At 41.5% G+C, this 17,824-nt stretch overlaps 1 protein-coding gene across 4 annotated transcripts; it reads left to right on the top strand.

Annotated features, from left to right (window-relative positions):
• Window positions 1-10,786: 10,786 nt before the first annotated feature.
• ASB12 (ankyrin repeat and SOCS box containing 12) lies at window positions 10,787-17,353 on the top strand. 4 transcript variants are annotated; one of them, XM_045893678.1, is made up of 4 exons: window positions 10,787-10,952; window positions 11,158-11,237; window positions 15,745-16,594; window positions 17,022-17,353. In XM_045893678.1, exons 3-4 carry the CDS (start codon window positions 15,799-15,801, stop codon window positions 17,153-17,155), a joined length of 930 nt encoding a protein of 309 aa, XP_045749634.1. In that variant the 5' UTR covers window positions 10,787-10,952; window positions 11,158-11,237; window positions 15,745-15,798; the 3' UTR covers window positions 17,156-17,353. The 4 variants fall into 4 exon arrangements, with proteins under 4 accessions (XP_045749634.1, XP_045749548.1, XP_045749735.1 ...); XM_045893592.1 differs by adding an exon at window positions 12,017-12,335 and having other exon boundaries at window positions 10,787-11,237; XM_045893779.3 differs by lacking the exon at window positions 11,158-11,237.
• Window positions 17,354-17,824: the final 471 nt, after the last annotated feature.

Raw genomic sequence — 17,824 nt, 5'->3', positions numbered from 1 at the left:
CTCTTCTGGGACAAAACAACACCACCCACAGCATGGCGAGACCCTCTCCACGAGGCTCAGTGTGTATCTGTGCTATACCAGGCCTTGAAATTTCTAGTTTTGAAACTAAGCCAGCATGCCTGAGATAAAAGCTGGGAACATTGCACCACTGGATGGGCAGATGGCCCAAACACAGAAGGCTGTGATCTGAGGGATGGCAGCGACACATGAGGGGAGATTGTTCACTCCTCTTGAGGGCTTCAGGACACCAGTGGGTGTGAAATCTCCTCTCCAGGGAAGAGAGAGTGGGCTGACCCCATTTTTTATCCCCTGCCAATCAGTGCAGATGGACTTCAGTGAGCATCACAGCACCCACAGTGGAGGCTAGAGCTGCTTACACCAAGTTACACTGCCCTACACTCTGCAGGTGCTTTTTTAATAGTGCAAGTGTGCCTGAGAGTCAGATCAGCAGCAGGACCCCCACCCCCCAGAAGACTAGCTCAAACCCCCTACATGTACTAAGCCCACTTACCATAGAAAGCTGCAAAACTTCAGCTCTAGTGGAAATAGGATCAGGCCTCTATTAACAAGCAGACTAAAGCACACCTAGTTGAAACTCGCCACATACTGGATAATGTTCCAACACTTCACACTGCAGGCTGAGGGAAAGAGAAGCCACAACACAACAGCAGAGCACACACAGCATACACCAGAAACACTTCCTGAAAATCCAGGCCCTGGACATCATATAATGGTTCTTCATAAAGCTATTACTCTCAGGAGCAGGAAACATAACAGTCTTTCCTAAGAAGACAGAGACCTTAGACAAATGCCAAGATGGAAGAATTCATTCCAAAAGAAAGAACAAGAAAAGGTCACAGCCAGGGATCTAATGGAAACAGATATAAGTAATATGCCTGATCCAGAATCTAAAACAACCATCATAAGGATACTAGCTGGGCTTGAGAAAAGCACAGAAGACACCAGGGAGTCCCATACCTCAGAGATAAAAGACCTAAAAACTAATTAGGCCAAAATAAAAAATGCAATAACTGAAATGCAAAGCTGACTGAAGGTAATGACCAGAAGGATGGAAGAAGCAAAGGAACTAATAAGTGTATAGAAGATAAAATTATGGCAAAAAAAAATGAACCTCAAAAGAAGAGGGAAAGAAAGGTATTGGATCATGAATGTAGACTTAGGGAACACAGAGAGTCCTTAAAGCATAATAACATTCATATCATAGAGTCCCAGAAGAAGAGAAGGAAAAAAGGGCAGAAGGTTTATTTGAGCAAATTATAGCTGAGAACTTCTGTAATCTGGGGAAGGAAACAGACATCAAAACCCAAGAGGCACAGAGAACTTCTGTCAAATTCGACAAAAGCTGGCCCACACCAAGACATCATAGTAAAATTTGCAAAATAAAGAGATAAAGAAAGAATCGGAAAAGCAGTCCCTAACTTACAAGGGAAGACAAATAAGGGTAGCAGCAGATCTCTTCACAAAAACTTGGCAGGCCAGAAGAGAGTGGCATGATATATTCAACACGGTGAATGGGAAAAATATGCAGCCAAGAATACTTTATCCAGCGAGTCTGTCATTCAGAATGGAAGGAGAGATAAACAGTTTCCCAGACAAACAAAAACTAAAGGAATTTGTTTAAACCACTAAACAAGCTCTGCAAGAAATATTAAAGGGGACTCTTTGAGTAGGAAAGAAAGACCAAAAGTAATAAAGACTATAAAGGAACAGAGAAAATCTCCAGAAACACTGATTTTACAGGTAGTATAATGGCATTGAATTCATATCTATGAATAATCACTCTGAATGTAAATGGACTAAATGCTCCAATCAAAAGACACAGGGTATCAGAATGGATTAAAATACAAGCCCTATTGGGGCGCCTGGGTGGCTCAGTCATTAAGTGTCTGCCTTCGGCTCAGGTCATGATCCCAGGGTCCTGGGATCGAGCCCCACATCGGGCTCCCTGCTCGGCGGGAAGCCTGCTTCTCCCTCTCCCACTCCCCCTGCTTGTGTTCCCTCTCTCGCTGTGTCTCTCTGTCAAATAAATAAATAAAATCTTAAAAAAAAATAAAACAAGCCCTATCTATATGCTGCTTACAAGGGACTCATTTTAGACCTGAAGACACCTGCAGATTGAATGTGAGGTGATAGAGAATTATTTATCGTGCAAATGGACATTAAAAAAAAAAAAAAAAACCTTGAATGACCTTTCCAGGTTGGGAGTTGAACTGCCCAGGACAGAAGTGAGACACTGGTCTTCTTGGCCCCACTGTGTGTGCATATGCAGTATTCTACTCTACATGCTGCTTCTCATTCTCTATAGAAGATGTACTGAAACTTGACTTCATTCTCTGAGCACAGGACTTAAACTTTAATATGTATTTAATGAAGTAATGAATGTAGCACTTCAATTTGATGACATCAGCCCTTGCTTCATCTAATTGAAAAAGGACAACATGCATTTTCTGACATAAAAGTACTAATAAATACACCCTGAACAAAATGTTAAAAAAAAGCCAGACTAGCTACCTTATACCAGACAAACTAGATTTTAAACCAAAGACTGTAACAAGAGATGAGGAAGGGCACTACATAATAATAAAGGGGTCTATCCAACAAGAAAATCTAGCAGTTGTAAATCTTTATGTCCCCAACTTGGGAGCACCCAAACATATAAATCAGTTAATAATAAACATAAAGAAACTCATTGATGATAATACAATAATAGTAGGGGACTTTAACACAATAGTCACAGCAATGAACAGATCATCTAAGCCGAAAATCAACAAGGAAACAAGGGCTTTGAATGACACACTGGACCAGATGGACCTAATAGATATATTCAGAACATTTCATCATAAAGCAGCAGAATACACATTCTTTTCAAGTACACATGGAGCATTATTCAGAATAGATCAAATACTGGGTCACAAATCAGGTCTCAACTGGTACAAAAAGATTGAGATCATACCATGCATATTTTGAGACCACAATGCTATGAAACTTGAGGTCAACCAGAAGAGAAAATTTGGTAAGACCACAAATACATGGAGATTAAAGAACATCCTACTAAAGAATGGGATAACAAGGAAATTAAAGAAGAAATAAAAATACATGGGAGCAAATGAAAATGAAAACACAACATCCAAAACCTTTAGGATGCAGCAAAAGTGGTCATAAGAGGGAAGTATATAGCAATAAAGGCCTACCTCAAGAAGCAAGAAAAAAGAAACACTCAAATACACAGCCTAATCTTATGCCTAAAGGAGCTAGGAAAGGAAAAGCAAATGAAGCCTAAACTCAGCAGAAGGGAAATAATATAGATTAGAGCAGAAATAAATGATACAGAAATAAAAAAAAATAGTGGAACAGACCAATGAAACTAGGGGCTTGTTCTTAGAACTACTAAAATTGATAAACCCCCAGCCAGACTTATTAAAAAGAAAGGAGAAAGGAACAAATAAACAAAATCACAAATGAGAGAGCAGAGATCACAACCAACACCAAAGAAATACAAACAATTAGAACGTTATGAAAAGTTACATGCCGATAAATTGGGCAATCTGGAAGAAATGGATAAATTCCTAGACACATATAAACTACCAAAACTGAAACAGTAGGAAATAGAAAATATGAACAGACCCATAACCAGCAAAGAAATTGAATCAGTAATAATAATAATAAAAAAAAATCTCCCAACAAACAAGAGTCCAGGGTCGATGGTTTCCCAGGGGAATTCTGCCAAATATTTAAAGAAGAATCTGTTCTTCTCAAACTGTTCCAAAAAAAATTAAAAAAATAAAAAGAAAGAAAGAAAAATAAAAATAAAAGAAATGGAAGGAAAAGTTCCAAACTCATTTTATGAGGCCAGCAGTATCTTGATTCCAAAACCAAAGACCCCACTAAAAAGGGGAATTACAAGCCCATATCCCTGATGACATGGATGCAAAATATCTCAATAAAACACCAACAAATCGAATTCAACAGTATATTAATAGCATTATTCACCACAACCATGTGGGATTTATTCCTGGGCTGCAGGAATGGTTCAACATCCACAAATCAATCAATGTAATATACCACATTAATAAAAGAAAGGATAAGAACCATATGATCCTCTTAATAGATGCAGAAAAAGCATTTGGCAAAATACAGCATCTTTTTTTGCTGCTTCTGGATGTAAAGAGTGCCCTATCATTGGAAGCATTTAAGCAGAAAAAATCGAACATCTCTCAGAAATGTGGAAATTTCTTTTCAGTGTGCAGATTCTAACACCAAAGTAATCATGTGAAGCCATGTGGCTAGTGCTTTACCTCAACACATCTCTGGTCCCCTCACTGACTTTTTGTTTACTTTTTTAATTTTTCTAATTGAAACCCTCCCTTCCTTGGTGATTGGAAGGGAAATAGAAGAACTCTGATGTCTTGGGATCAGACTGGAATATCTTTGACAGAAAATTTAAGTTATTGTTTGTGGGAACATGCAGGGACACAGAACCCTGCACTAACTCCCTGGGCTAATTTGGGATATAGGCATGGATGCAGGGTAACCTTAGCCAGCTTTTAGTTCTGGCATTTTTGCATTTTATGAAATATAGTTGTTTCCATATCTGATTTTCCTGATTAACTGTGACCTCCGTCACGGACACCATGTCTGTCTTTTCTGTGTGTTCTTCCTGCATCTAGAACCTTACACATAGTGGCTACTTGAAAGTTTCTCCATAAAAGTTTCTTAGACATGGTCAGATTGTTTGTGGTGTACTTTGTATACCAACACTAGGCTGGCATTTTTTTCCCAGAGGGAAGAGGAAGCTGCCTTCCAGATTATTTCTGAGTGAAACCTAAAAGAGATAATGTGACTATTTCTAAAAGTATCTCCCTATAACTGCCTTCATTTAAAGACAACCAGGGAAATAAAATGATACTCTTAAGAACTGAACTTTTGTTTACTGTTTCCTTTGCTGTGCAGCTTTTTATCTTGATGAAGTCCCAAAAGTTATTTTTGCTTTTGTTTCCCTTGCCTTTGGAGATGTGTCTTGAAAGAACTTGCTGTGGCCGACGTCAAAGAGTTTACTGCCTATGTTCTCCTCTAGGATTTTGATGGATTCTTGTCTCACATTGAGGTCTTTAATCCATTTTGAGTTTATCTTTGTGTATGGTGTAAGAAAATGGTCCAGTTTCGTTCTTCTGTATATAGCTGTCCAGTTTTTGCAGCACCATTCATTGAAGAGGCTGTCTTTTTGCCATTGCATATTTTTTCCTGCTTTGTCAAAGATTATTTGACCATTGAAATGAGAGTCCATATCTGGGCTCTCTATTCTGTTCCACTGGTCTACATGTCTGTTATTGTGCCAGTACCATGCTGTCTTGGTGATCACAGCTTTGTGATATAGCTTGAAATCAGGCAACGTGATGCCCCCAGCTTTGTTTACTTTTTCAACATTTCCTTGATGATTTGGGTCTTTTCTGATTCCATACAAATTTTAGAATTGTTTGTTCCAGCATTTTGAAAAATGCCATTGTATTTTGACTGGAATGGCATTGGAAGTATAAAATGGGAGAAGATATTTATAAATGACACTACAGACAAAGGGCTGATGTCCAAGATCTAATTCACCAACTAACTCTACACCTTAAAGAACTAGAGAAAAAGCAACAAACGATGCCTAAGCCATGCATTAGAAGAGAAATAATTAAAATTAGAGCACAGATCAATGAATTAGAAACCAAAAACATGGTAGATCAGATCAACGAAACTAGAAGTTGGTTTTTTGAAAGAATTAATAAGATCGATAAACCACTGGCCAGACTTATCCAAAAGAAGAGAGAAAGGACCAAATTTAATAAAATTATGAATGAAAGGGGAGAGATCACGAATAACACCAAGGAAATAGAAACAATTATTAGAAATTATTATCAACAACTCTATGCCAATAAACTGAGCAATCTGGATGAAATGGGGGCCTTCCTGGAAACCTATAAGCTGCCAAGACTGAAACAGGAAGAAATTGACAACCTGAATAGGCCAATAACCAGTAACGAGATTGAAGCAGTGATCAAAAACCTCCCAAAAAAACAAGAGTCCAGGGCCTGATGGATTCCCTGAGGAATTCTCCCAAACATTCAAAGAAGAAATAATACCTATTCGACTGAAGCTGTTTCCAAAAATAGAAACAGAAGGAATGCTTCCAAACTCATTCTATGAGGCCAGCATTACCTTAATCCCCAAACCAGCCAAAGACCCCATCAAAAAGGAGAATTTCAGAATGACATCCCTGATGAATATGGATTCCAAAATCCTCAACAAAATCCTAGCTAATAGGATCCAACAATACATTAAAAGGATCATCCACCACGACGAAGTGGGATTTATCTCCGGGATGCAAGGGCAGTTCAACATTCACAAATCAATCAGTGTGATAGAACACATTAATAAGAGGAAGGAGAAGAACCATATGGTCCTCTCAATTGATGCAGAAAAAGCATTTGACAAAATACAACATCATTTCCTGATTAAAACTCTCCAGAGTATAGGGATAGAGGGAACATTCCTCAAGTTCATAAAATCCATCTATGAAAAACCCACAGCAGGGGCGCCTGGGTGCCTCAGTTGGTTAAGCGACTGCCTTTGGCTCAGGTCATGATCCTGGAGTCCCAGGATCAAGTCCCGCATCGGGCTCCCTGCTCGGCAGGGAGTCTGCTTCTCCCTCTGATGCTCCTCCCTCTCATGCTCTCTGTCTCTCATTCTCTCTCTCTCAAATAAATAAATAAAATCTTAAAAAAAAAAAAAAGAAAAACCCACAGCGAATATCATCCTCAATGGGGAAAAGCTGAGAGCATTTCCCTTAAGATCAGGAACATGTCAAGGTTGCCCACTCTCGCCACTTTTGTTCAACATAGTACTAGAAGTCCTAGCAACAGCAATCAGACAACAAAAAGAAATAAAAGGTGTTCAAATTGGCAAAGAAGAAGTCAAACTCTCTCTTTCCACAGACGACATGATACTTTATGTGGAAAACCCAAAAGACTACACCCCAAATTACTAGAACTCATACAGCAATTCAGTAATGTGGCAGGATACAAAATGCACAGAAATCGGTTGCTTTCTTATACACTAACAATACAACTGTACAAAGAGAAATTAGAAAAACGATTCCATTTACAATAGCACCAAAAACCATAAGATACCTTGGAATAAAGCTAACCAAAGAGGTAAAGGATCTATAGTCCAAGCACTACAGAACACTCATGAAAGAAATTGTAGAAGACACAAAAAGATGGAAAAATATTCCATGCTCATGGATCAGAAGAATAAACATTGTTAAAATGTCCATGCTACCCAGAGCAATCTATACTTTCAATGCCATCCCTATCAAAATTCCAATGACATTTTTCAAAGTGCTGGAACAAACAATCCTAAAATTTGTATGGAATCAGAAAAGACCCCGAATCGCCAAGGAAATGTTGAAAAAGAAAAACAAAGCTGGGGGCATCACATTGCCCGATTTCAAGCTATATTACAAAGCTGTGATCACCAAGACAGCATGATACAGGCACAAAAACAGACATATATACCAATGTAACAGAATAGAGAGCCCAGATATGGACCCTCAACTCTATGGTCAAATAACCTTTGACGAAGCAGGAAAAAACATGCAATGGAAAAAAGACAGTCTGTTCAATAAATGGTGCTGGGAAAATTGGACAACCACATGCAGAAGAATGAAACTCGACCATTCTCTAACACCATACACAAGGATAAACTCCAAATGGATGAAACCTAAATGTGAGCCAGGAATCCATCAAAATCCTAGAGGTGAACATAGGCAGTAACCTCTTTGACATCAGCCACAGCAACTTCTTTCAAGATACATCTCCAAAAGCTAGTGAAACAAAAGCAAAAATGAACTTTTGGGACTTCATCAAGATCAAAAGCTTCTGCACAGCAAAGGAAACAGTCAACAAAACAAAGAGGCAACCCACAGAATGGGAGAAGATATTTGCAAATGACAGTAGAGATAAAGGGCTGGTATCCAAGATATATAAAGAACTTTTCAATCTCAACACCAAAAAAACAAATAATCAAGTCAAAAAGTGGGCAGAAGTTATGAAAAAACACTTCTCTGAGGAAGACATACAAATGGCCTACAGACACAGGAAAAAATGTTCATCATCATTAGCCATCAGGGAAATCCAAATCAAAACCACATTGAGGGCGCCTGGGTGGCTCAATTGGTTAAGTGACTGCCTTCGGCTCAGGTCATGATCCTGGAGTCCCAGGATCGAGGCCCACATCGGGCTCCCTGCTCGGCAGGGAGTCTGCTTCTCCCTCTGACCCTCCTCCCTCTCATGCTCTCTGTCTCTCATTCGCTCTCTCTCAAATAAATAAATAAAATCTTAAAAAAAAAAAAAAAAAAAAACACATTGAGATACCACGTTACACCAGTTAGAATTGCAAAAATGGACCGGGCAAGAAACAACAAATATTCGAGAGGTTATGGAGAAAGGGGAACCCTCTTACACTCTTGGTGGGAATGAAGTTGGTACAGCCACTTTAGAAAACACTGTGAAGTTTCCTCAAAAATTTAAAAATAGAGCTACCCTATGACCCAGCAATTGCACTACTGGGTATTTACCCCAAAGACAGAGATGTAGTGAAAAGAAGGGCCATATGCACCCCAATGTTCCTAGCAGCAATATCTGCAATAGCCAAACTGTGGAAAGAGCCAAGATGCCCTTCAACAGATGAATGGATAAAGAAGATGTGGTCCATATATACAATGGCATATTACTCAGCCATCAGAAAGGATGAATACCCAACTTTTACATCAACATGGATGGGACTGGAGGAGATTATGCTAAGTGAAATAAGTCAAGCAGAGATAGTCAATTTTCATATGGTTTCACTTATCTGTGGAACATAAGGAATAGCATGGAGGACATTAGGAGAAGGAAGGGAAAAATGAAGGGAGGGAAATCGGGGGGAGAGATGAACCATGAGAGACTATGTACTCTGAGAAACAAACAGGGTTTTAGAGGGGAGGTGGGTGGGGGAATGGGTTAGCCCGGTGATGGGTATTAAGGAGGGCACGTATTGCATGGAGCACAGTGTGTTATACGAAAACAATGGATCATGGATCACTACATCAAAAACTAATGATGTATTGTAGTGAGTAACATAACATAATAAAATTAAAAAAAAAAAAAAGTTCTCCTACTCAACACCCAAAAAGCAAAAAAAAAAATGGGCAGAAGACATGAACAGACACTTCTCCAAAGAAGACATACAAATGGAAAAACTGTTCATCATCATTAGCCATCAGGGAAATTCAAATCAAAACCACATTGAGATACCACCTTACCCCAGTTAGAATGGGAAAAATTGACAAGGCAAGAAACAACAAATGTTAGAGAGGTTGTGGAGAAAGGGGAACCCTCTTACACTGTTGGTGGGAATGCAAGTTGGTACAGCCACTTTGGAAAACAGTGTGGAGGTGCCTCAGAAAATTAAAAATAGAGCTACACTATGGCTCAGCAATTGCACTACTGGGTATTGATCCCAAAGACACAGATGTAGTGAAAGGAAGGGCCATATGCACCCCAATGTTCATAGCAGCAATGTCTGCAATAGCCAAACTGTGGAAAGAGCCGAGATGCCCTTCAACAGATGAATGGATAAAGAAGATGTGGTCCATATATACAATAGCATATTACTCAGCCATCAGAAAGGATGAATACCCAACTTTTGCATCAACATGGATGGGACTGGAGGAGATTATGCTAAGTGAAATAAGTCAAGCAGAGAAAGTCAATTATCATATGGTTTCACTTATTTATGGAACATAAGGAATAGCATGGAGGATATTAGGAGAAGGAAGGGAAAAATGAAGGGGCAAAATCAGAGGGGGAGATGAACCATGAGAGACTATGGGCTCTGAGAAACAAACTGTGGGTTTTAGAGGGGAGGGGGATGAGGGGATGGGTTAGCCAGGTGATGGGTATTAAGGAGGGCATGTATTGCATGGAGCACTGGGTGTTATACGCAAACAATGAATCATGGAACACTACATCAAAAACTATTGATGTTCTGTATGGTGACTAACATAACATAAAAAAAAAAGAAAGAACTGAGCTTTTGACAAAGTTTCCAGTGCTGGATATATTTGGTTTGATGCCTTAGGTATGAGAAGATTGGCAGAGTTTGTGGGCATTTTCTTCAGGCAGACATGTGGTTATTGCATTGGGGAGGCCTTTATAAATGAACATGGCTTTCTCAAACTTTCTTTTAAAAACTTCTTAAACTTTACTGATACATGTTCCAGTATGGGATTCTCTGCTTCTCACTGTCCTCACTCTTGGGAGTGGAGGCAGGGTGGTGTGAGGGGAGAGCAATGTTTGGCTGGACCTTCAAGAATGGAAAAAGGAAATTCAGAGAGGCTAAGTTTGGGAGGGAAAGAAAAGAGTCCCTGGCCCAGAGGGAGATGTAGTAGAGGAGGCTGGGCCTTCTCAGGCCCCTTGGTGGATAGGTGAGAACACCCACAGTGCAGGAAGCCTGGCTCTTTTGCTTGTTTCAAAGGTGGGGATGGGTAAGCAGGGACACACTAGAAGCCTGAGGCCTTGCCTCACCAAGCACCTGTCTATCTGTCAGTCAGACCTTTCAGGACTTCCCTACAAATGCCCCTCCCCTCCTTTTGCTGGGATGGCTCCCAGAAAGGCACTAGTAAGATAAGACTGCCCTTGAAAGGGGGTGGAGGATAGCCTAAAATTAGCCCCTGGACCTGATGCCTAGCCTTTAGGCAGTGTTGTTAACAGTGGAAACCAAGGACCCTGCCTGCTTAGGCCTCAGGGCAAATAGGGGCTCCCTGTGGAAGGGAAATCAGGGCTCAGTGCTTTGCAGAGGGGCAGCAGCTGGCAGCAACTCCAGGCAGCCTGGCCTCAGGCCGAAGCCCAGTGAGTATCTGGAGCCTAGAACCCAATGATGCTGCCAGGGAGGAATGAACCCTTAGGGTTGCAGGCCTGTGGACCTGTAATCACCACCCTTCATAGGTTTTTCTTACTGGATCTAGTTTCTGGGGGTGCTTGGGAGATTGGTAGGAAATCTGCCCACACAGGGAAGGAGGGTTATGATAATGGCTTCCTGCTATATCTGTCCCAGGAGGGTGTGTGTGCCAAGGCTCTGGGGTCCAAATGGACCTTCAAGAATGAAGGAAATTGTGGTTATACAATATAGGGAAGGTAAGGATTTGTCTTTGTGTCCCTGTGTGTTATTTGTCTGTATTGTGAGGTGCATCTGGCTGGACTCAAAGGCAGAAGGGCAGAGCTCCTCAGGTTGTGGGGAGGAAGATAAAGCTTAAAAATAATCTACTAATGCCTAGAGGACTGTTTTAGGGCCCACTGAAACCAACCACTTCCCTGTAGTTCTTAACACATATTTATAGGCCCACAAGAGGGCCTTAGATAGAATTTAAAGGGTACAAAAACATGGTTGAAACAATTACTTTTTTTTACCTCTAATCTCTAACTGAAATTTACCATATCCTTTCAAGGATGAGCAGACAGCAAATGGCAGTAGTATTACCAGTTCCTATAACTTGGTCACCAGAAGAAATCATATTTCATATCATATTACACTTGTGGACGAGATCTGAAAATGTCATTTATTCTCATCATCACTTAGAAATTATTAATAGATCTTGGTATTTAATGTGTTAATAAAGAACATTTATTACTATATCATACAGTTTAAAAAATAGCTGTATTTAAACAAAATTGGTTTCCTTTAATCTTATATATTTTGTTTTATGTATTGAAAACCATTCTGAGAGGGGATAAGAGACTTAACCAAATTTCCATAGAGGTCAATGTCACACAAAAAGGCTTAAAACCCCTGCCCTTTGGGGATCAGGAAGGGGATCCTTGCATAGAATGGTCACATAATAACTCTTAGCTTAATAACCACAGCAAGGTGAAGTTAGACAATAGACTAATTAGATTTTCTTATCCTATCTAATAAGGCACAGTTCACTCAAGTTCCCAAGTCAGTGGGTCCATGACTTGATCACCCTATGGAGGCTTATTAGATGGGTCCTACTGTGGACTCCTGGTATGATCTTTGGGAGAGCTTCAGCATTTCCTTCCATACTCCCTGCCCTCTTCATCTCCCTGGAACCAGCCTCCCCTTCCACCAAATAGTAAGGGAATCCCTATTGGCTGTCAGAAGAAATGATCTGTAAAGAAATCTTCCATGACTGAAGTCCCTGGAATTCAGCATGATCCTCAAAACTGAGGATTCTGGGAACTGCTGTGTAACTCTACTTAAGGCAAGGGAAAGAGGTATGTGTTTGTTTTTCAAGTTGCAATAGAAAGAACAGGATGGACAGTAGGGAAACATGTATCTATTTCTGGCTCTGCTATTTCCTTGATGTAAGGTGCCTGGCAAATCCCTTCCCTCTCAGACTTTGGTTTTCTTCATCCACAAAATGGGGATGATATTACCTGTCCCACTATGTGAAATAGCTTTGAAAAGCACAAGATTATAGGTGTGTTCTGGGATCTCGCTTATGAGACAATTGACAATAATAGCCATGTGACCTTAGAAAAAAGTCCCTGCTCACCTCTGAGCCTTGGGTTTTCTATCTCTAAATTAAGGGAATTAAATGATTTGATGCATTCCAGCTCTGAGGTTATAGGACTTTAAGTAAGGGAGCAATAGTAGAAAAGGGAGGCCTAGGTAATAATAATCACTTGGTATTACAATTACTGAGTTACTGACTACTATATTCAGGTGATATTCTAACACTTAACTCATTTAATTATTAATTTAATTATTAACTTACTTAATCCTAACAATAACCCACTGAAGCAGGTACTACTATCATCTTCTCTTTACAGATGAAGAAGTAGGCACAGAGAGATTAAGTGATCTGCTCTAGGTTACACAGCTACTAAGTAGTGTAGCTGGGATTGAAGCAGAATTCCAGACAATGCCTTACCACTACTTTATATGGCCTCTCATTCTGCAGTGGGTGTAAAACAGACCCATATAAAGGAGTTACAATACAGTGTCATGACTGCTATAGTTATATAAGAGTACAGACTCTGGAAGAACTAACCCATCAGAAGGAACTGCATGTGACAGAAAGAAGCATGACGTATATGGAGAGCCATCATTTCTTTTCCCTTATTACTGGATCATGGGGTATAAGTAGAGGAGTAGCAAGAAGTGAGCCTGGAGATGTTGACCAAGATTTGCTCATGAAGGAACTGTGAGCCAGGTTAAAGTATCTGGGCTATACTCTGAAAGAAAGTGGAACCACTAAGGGATTTAAAACGGGATTGACACAGACAAGATTTGTATTTTTAAATGATCACTTTAGTTATAATGTGGAGAAAATATTGAGACGGAAAAACAGCTAAGAGACTACTACAACAGTTGACACAAAGAATGATAGGGGCTTAGGTAAAGCACTGGCAATGGGGATAAGTCTGAAGGGGGTGGTCTATAGAGGTCTCTAGGAAGTAAAATCCATAAGATTTGATGAGTAATTGGATGAAGTTCGGACAAAGAGATAAGAAGACTGAGATGAGTCTTGGGTTTCTGGTTTGGTTGACCAGATGGATAGTGAGAAACAGCTATGGATCAAGTTTGGTGATGATGGTGATGGTAGTGGTGGTGTGATACTACTGACTTTGAAGCACCTGAAGAAACTCAGTGAATACATACTTTTTGCTGAAAAGAGACCTGGGGGGCTTAGAGTGATAAATTTGAAATCATCAGAATTAACATGAGAGCTGCAGCTCTAGGACTGGAAAGAAGAGGATCAAGGAAAGAACAAAGGGGAGCATAATTATTTCAGGGTAGAACATAGGGGAGAAAAATCAGGAGAGTGTGCTGGTCAGGAAGCCAAGGGAGGAGTATGTAGGAGAAAGTGGTCAGTGGGAACAGATGTACCAGGAAGGTCACAGACAGAAAGATCTGAGAAGCAGCCAGAAGATTTAACCACAAGGATGACTTTTAAAGAACACTCTCAGTGTGTGATTGAGGAAGGGTGACTGCAGAGGGTGAAGAAATGAATGGGAGATAGGGAAGTAAATGGTAGACAACTTTTTGGATATGTCCAGTGAAAAGAGAGAGATGAAGAGAAAAGTAGCTAGAGTAAAGATGAAGAGTGAGATGATAAAAGTGTTTGTTTCCTAAGATGGTTGAGGGGAAGGAGCCACTGAGGAGGTTGAAGGGGCAGAGAGAGGAAACTCACCTTTAAAGACCTAATATATGGTAGCTTTTTCCCTCTGAACAGCCCCATGAAGCAGGGACTATCATTTCTGTCTTGTAGATGAGGAAACTGAGCCCCAAAGAAGGGAAGAGATTTGCCCAAGTCTTCTTAGCTAGGAACTAGGGGTGCTCAGTTGCAAACTTAAGTCTGTCTGATTTCTAAAACCCTTTATTTATTTGCATACCTCAAATGCATAAATAATAAGATCATATATGGAGTTGATGCTAGTGGGTGAGAAGGGGCCTAAAATTGAGGGAGACCCCACCCACCCACCTCACAGTTTTTTTCTATGAGGTATGTACCTGAGGTCCCAGGCTAACAAAGAGGGGTGGAGATAGACAGTGAATAAAAGGAGGTATGTGGCCCTGAGACCATGGCTGCAGGGTATGGGAGAGTAGGGAGACTTGAGCTCTGAAAAACCTACCAGCTTACCCTGATGACATTACAAACTGAGGTGGGTGACTGGCTTTGGAGCACTAGGAACAGGACAGGTAAGGTCAAGCGGTTAAGTCAGTTATTGGGCCATGGATAATTTTATAAAGCCTGGGGATAATGGTGAGAGAAGAGTTGAGGGTTGAGGCAAGGGTTCTAAACTGGGTGGGGCAGAGATGACGGGAAAAGGTTTAACCTAAAGGGATAGGGAATCCATGGGTTCCAAGGAGGTGCTGGGAATCAAAGGGACTTCTGTATTGAAGTGGTCCTGGGGAATAAACCAGTTGTCCACCAAAGAGGACTTGCCCTGGAAATGACTATTTCCTGCCATCTCTTTGATTTCATTTTACTTGAAATGTTCTTTGTAATGTCACCTCTTTATTTAATCAGTAGATGTCATTCAACATCCATTTCCTGTGTAACTCTGTTGCCTAAGCATAAGGCGTGAGTCTGAGGGGAGATCACGTATAAAGGACTGTGAGGAGGTTGAACTTCATCTAAAAGGCTGACAGGTAGAATTGAGGGCCTGCCCCATGAGACTAATGTCAGAATGCTTAGGGATGATAACTTGACACCACAAAACAACATTCTGCTGACCTAGCAACTGCCAGACCAGAGCCACCTCATTAGTCCACACATTCTGAACTAAGGAAGTTGCCTCTACCAAATTCCCAGTCGTGATATAGGTGGAGTTTATACATTGAAGCACAGATAAATGCAAATGTGGTGTGAAAGTTCATAACTAAAGTCTAGTTGTGATCCTTTGGAATCCCTGAGCAAGAGGAGGAGATTAGGGAAGGCTTCCCAGAAAGTAGAATTTTGAAGGTCAAGCAGAACAGCATATGCAAAGTCACCAAGCTGTGAAATGGCCTGATGTTTTGGAAACCATCTCTGAGCCCTAAAATGAGATGGAGTAGGAATTGGAAGAATGGGGCCCATCAGTAAAGAGCCTGATGGTAAGGGGTGGGGGGCAAGGGCTGGCATCCAGGCTTTTTGATGTGGGCCCTCAATCTTCCCCCAATATTTGTCACCCACAGACCTGGCATATCCTCCTGCTCATAATTAGAATAGTTCTGCTCCAATCAATCAAGATGAACCTCATGGACATCACCAAGATTTTCTCCCTCCTGCAGCCTGACAAGGAGGAGGAGGACACCGACATGGGGGAGAAGCAGGCTCTCAATCAAGCAGTGTATGACAACGACTCCTATACCTTGGGCCAGCTTTTGTGCCAGGAGCGTTATAAACGTTTCATCAACAGTAGAAGTGGCTGGGGTGTTCCTGGGACACCCTTGCGCTTGGCTGCTTCTTATGGCCACCTCAGGTGTTTGCAGGTCCTCCTGGCACATGGTGCTGATGTTGACAGTTTGGATGTCAAGGCACAGACGCCACTTTTCACTGCTGTCAGTCATGGCCATCTGGACTGTGTGCGTGTGCTTTTGGAAGCTGGTGCCTGTCCTGGTGGTAGCATCTACAACAACTGTTCTCCCGTACTCACAGCTGCCCGTGATGGTGCTGCTGCCATCCTTCAGGAACTCCTGGGCCATGGTGCAGAGGCCAATGTCAAAGCTAAACTACCAGTCTGGGCATCAAACATAGCTTCATGTTCTGGCCCCCTCTATTTGGCTGCAGTCTATGGGCACCTTGACTGTTTTCGCCTGCTTTTGCTCCATGGGGCAGACCCCAACTACAACTGTACTGACCAGCTCCTATTGGCTCGTGTCCCACGGCCCCGCACCCTCCTCGAAATCTGTCTCCACCATAATTGTGAACCAGAGTACATCCAGCTGTTAATTGATTTTGGTGCTAACATCTACCTTCCATCTCTCTCCCTGGACCTGAACTTGCAAGATGATAAAGGCACCGCATTGTTGCTACAGGCCCGAGGTGAGTTTCAAACAGCTCAGCTCTATGGACCTTCTGGCTTTGAGGTCCAAGGGCCACAAATCACCCCCCAAGCCAATCCTCCTAGGATGATTTGGAGAAACTACCATCTTCCTCCCTCTCCTAGGACCCCAGTGGAGAAAAGTTACAGATTCCTTATTAGGAAAGGGATCACTAAAATAAGGTGGGGGATAGCACTAGCAGAATTTCTGGTTCTGGCTCTGCCAATGACTGTTTTGTGGCCTTGAGCATGCCCTATTTAGGCCTCAGTGTGTTCCCATTGGCACCATGCATTGAGGACAGAGTGGGGGGAGGATTTCTTAGAAGGGAGAAAGCAATTAGGGCTGCAGGAGCCAGGGCAGGGTGGATGCAGGCTTGGATGGGAGAATTACACTGAGAATTGCTTCTTATGACCTGTTTCTCCTTGTAGCCACTCCACGGTCACTACTATCACAGGCCCGTTTAGTCATCCGCAGAGCTCTGCGCCAGGCCAGCCAACCACAAGCCATCAACCAGCTGGATATTCCCCCTGTGTTGATTAGCTACCTCAAACACCAACTGTAACCTTGCAGCCTTACCAGAAACCCACAATGCCTACAAAAACCACCTGGGGATCCAGGTAGCTGGAGGACACTACAGCTCCATCTATTCACCTGGAGCTGCTGTCCTGTATTATCTTCCACAATAAGATACTCATCAAAATAAATCCTGGTGGCTGCTCTCCTGTATTATCCTCCACAATAAAATCCTCATCAAAATAAATCCTGGTGGCTGCTATGACTGCTATGTGTGTGGGGGAGGGAGATTCACTGGGGAAAGGGGTCTGGTTGGCCAAGGGTAAAGATGGTAATTATCTGGCATTTGACAGGCATAGGAGTCCTGGCCACTGAAAGAGAAAAAAAAAAAAAAGTAACCCAATGGCTTATACTTCCTTCAAGATTCTCAAGGAAATTTAGAACTGTGTTGTCCTTAGAAACAAGGTCCTGAAGAATTCAAGTGGATGGAAGGGTAGCATCTGCTTGCTAAGCCTTGTACCTCCATTCACTTCTTTGGCTGCTACAAGGAACCCTTTCTGGGGCTGTCACCAAACCCCCTATTCCTCCGAGTCAAGTAACTAACAATCCTCCCATTCATTCACCTTTAATCATAGACTGCATTCCCACTAGTCCAGTTTATAGTCAAGATCTAACTGGGAAAACAAACTACCAAATATTTATAGCAGATAATTTAAAG

The sequence above is a fragment of the Mirounga angustirostris genome, unplaced genomic scaffold (assembly GCF_029215605.1).
Source record: "Mirounga angustirostris isolate CCGP_5_RB_7025 unplaced genomic scaffold, mMirAng1.0.hap1 SCAF_11, whole genome shotgun sequence".
NCBI lineage: Eukaryota > Metazoa > Chordata > Mammalia > Carnivora > Phocidae > Mirounga > Mirounga angustirostris.
The sequence above is the reverse complement of the archived record's forward strand: the minus strand, read 5'-3'. Positions and strand labels throughout refer to the sequence as shown.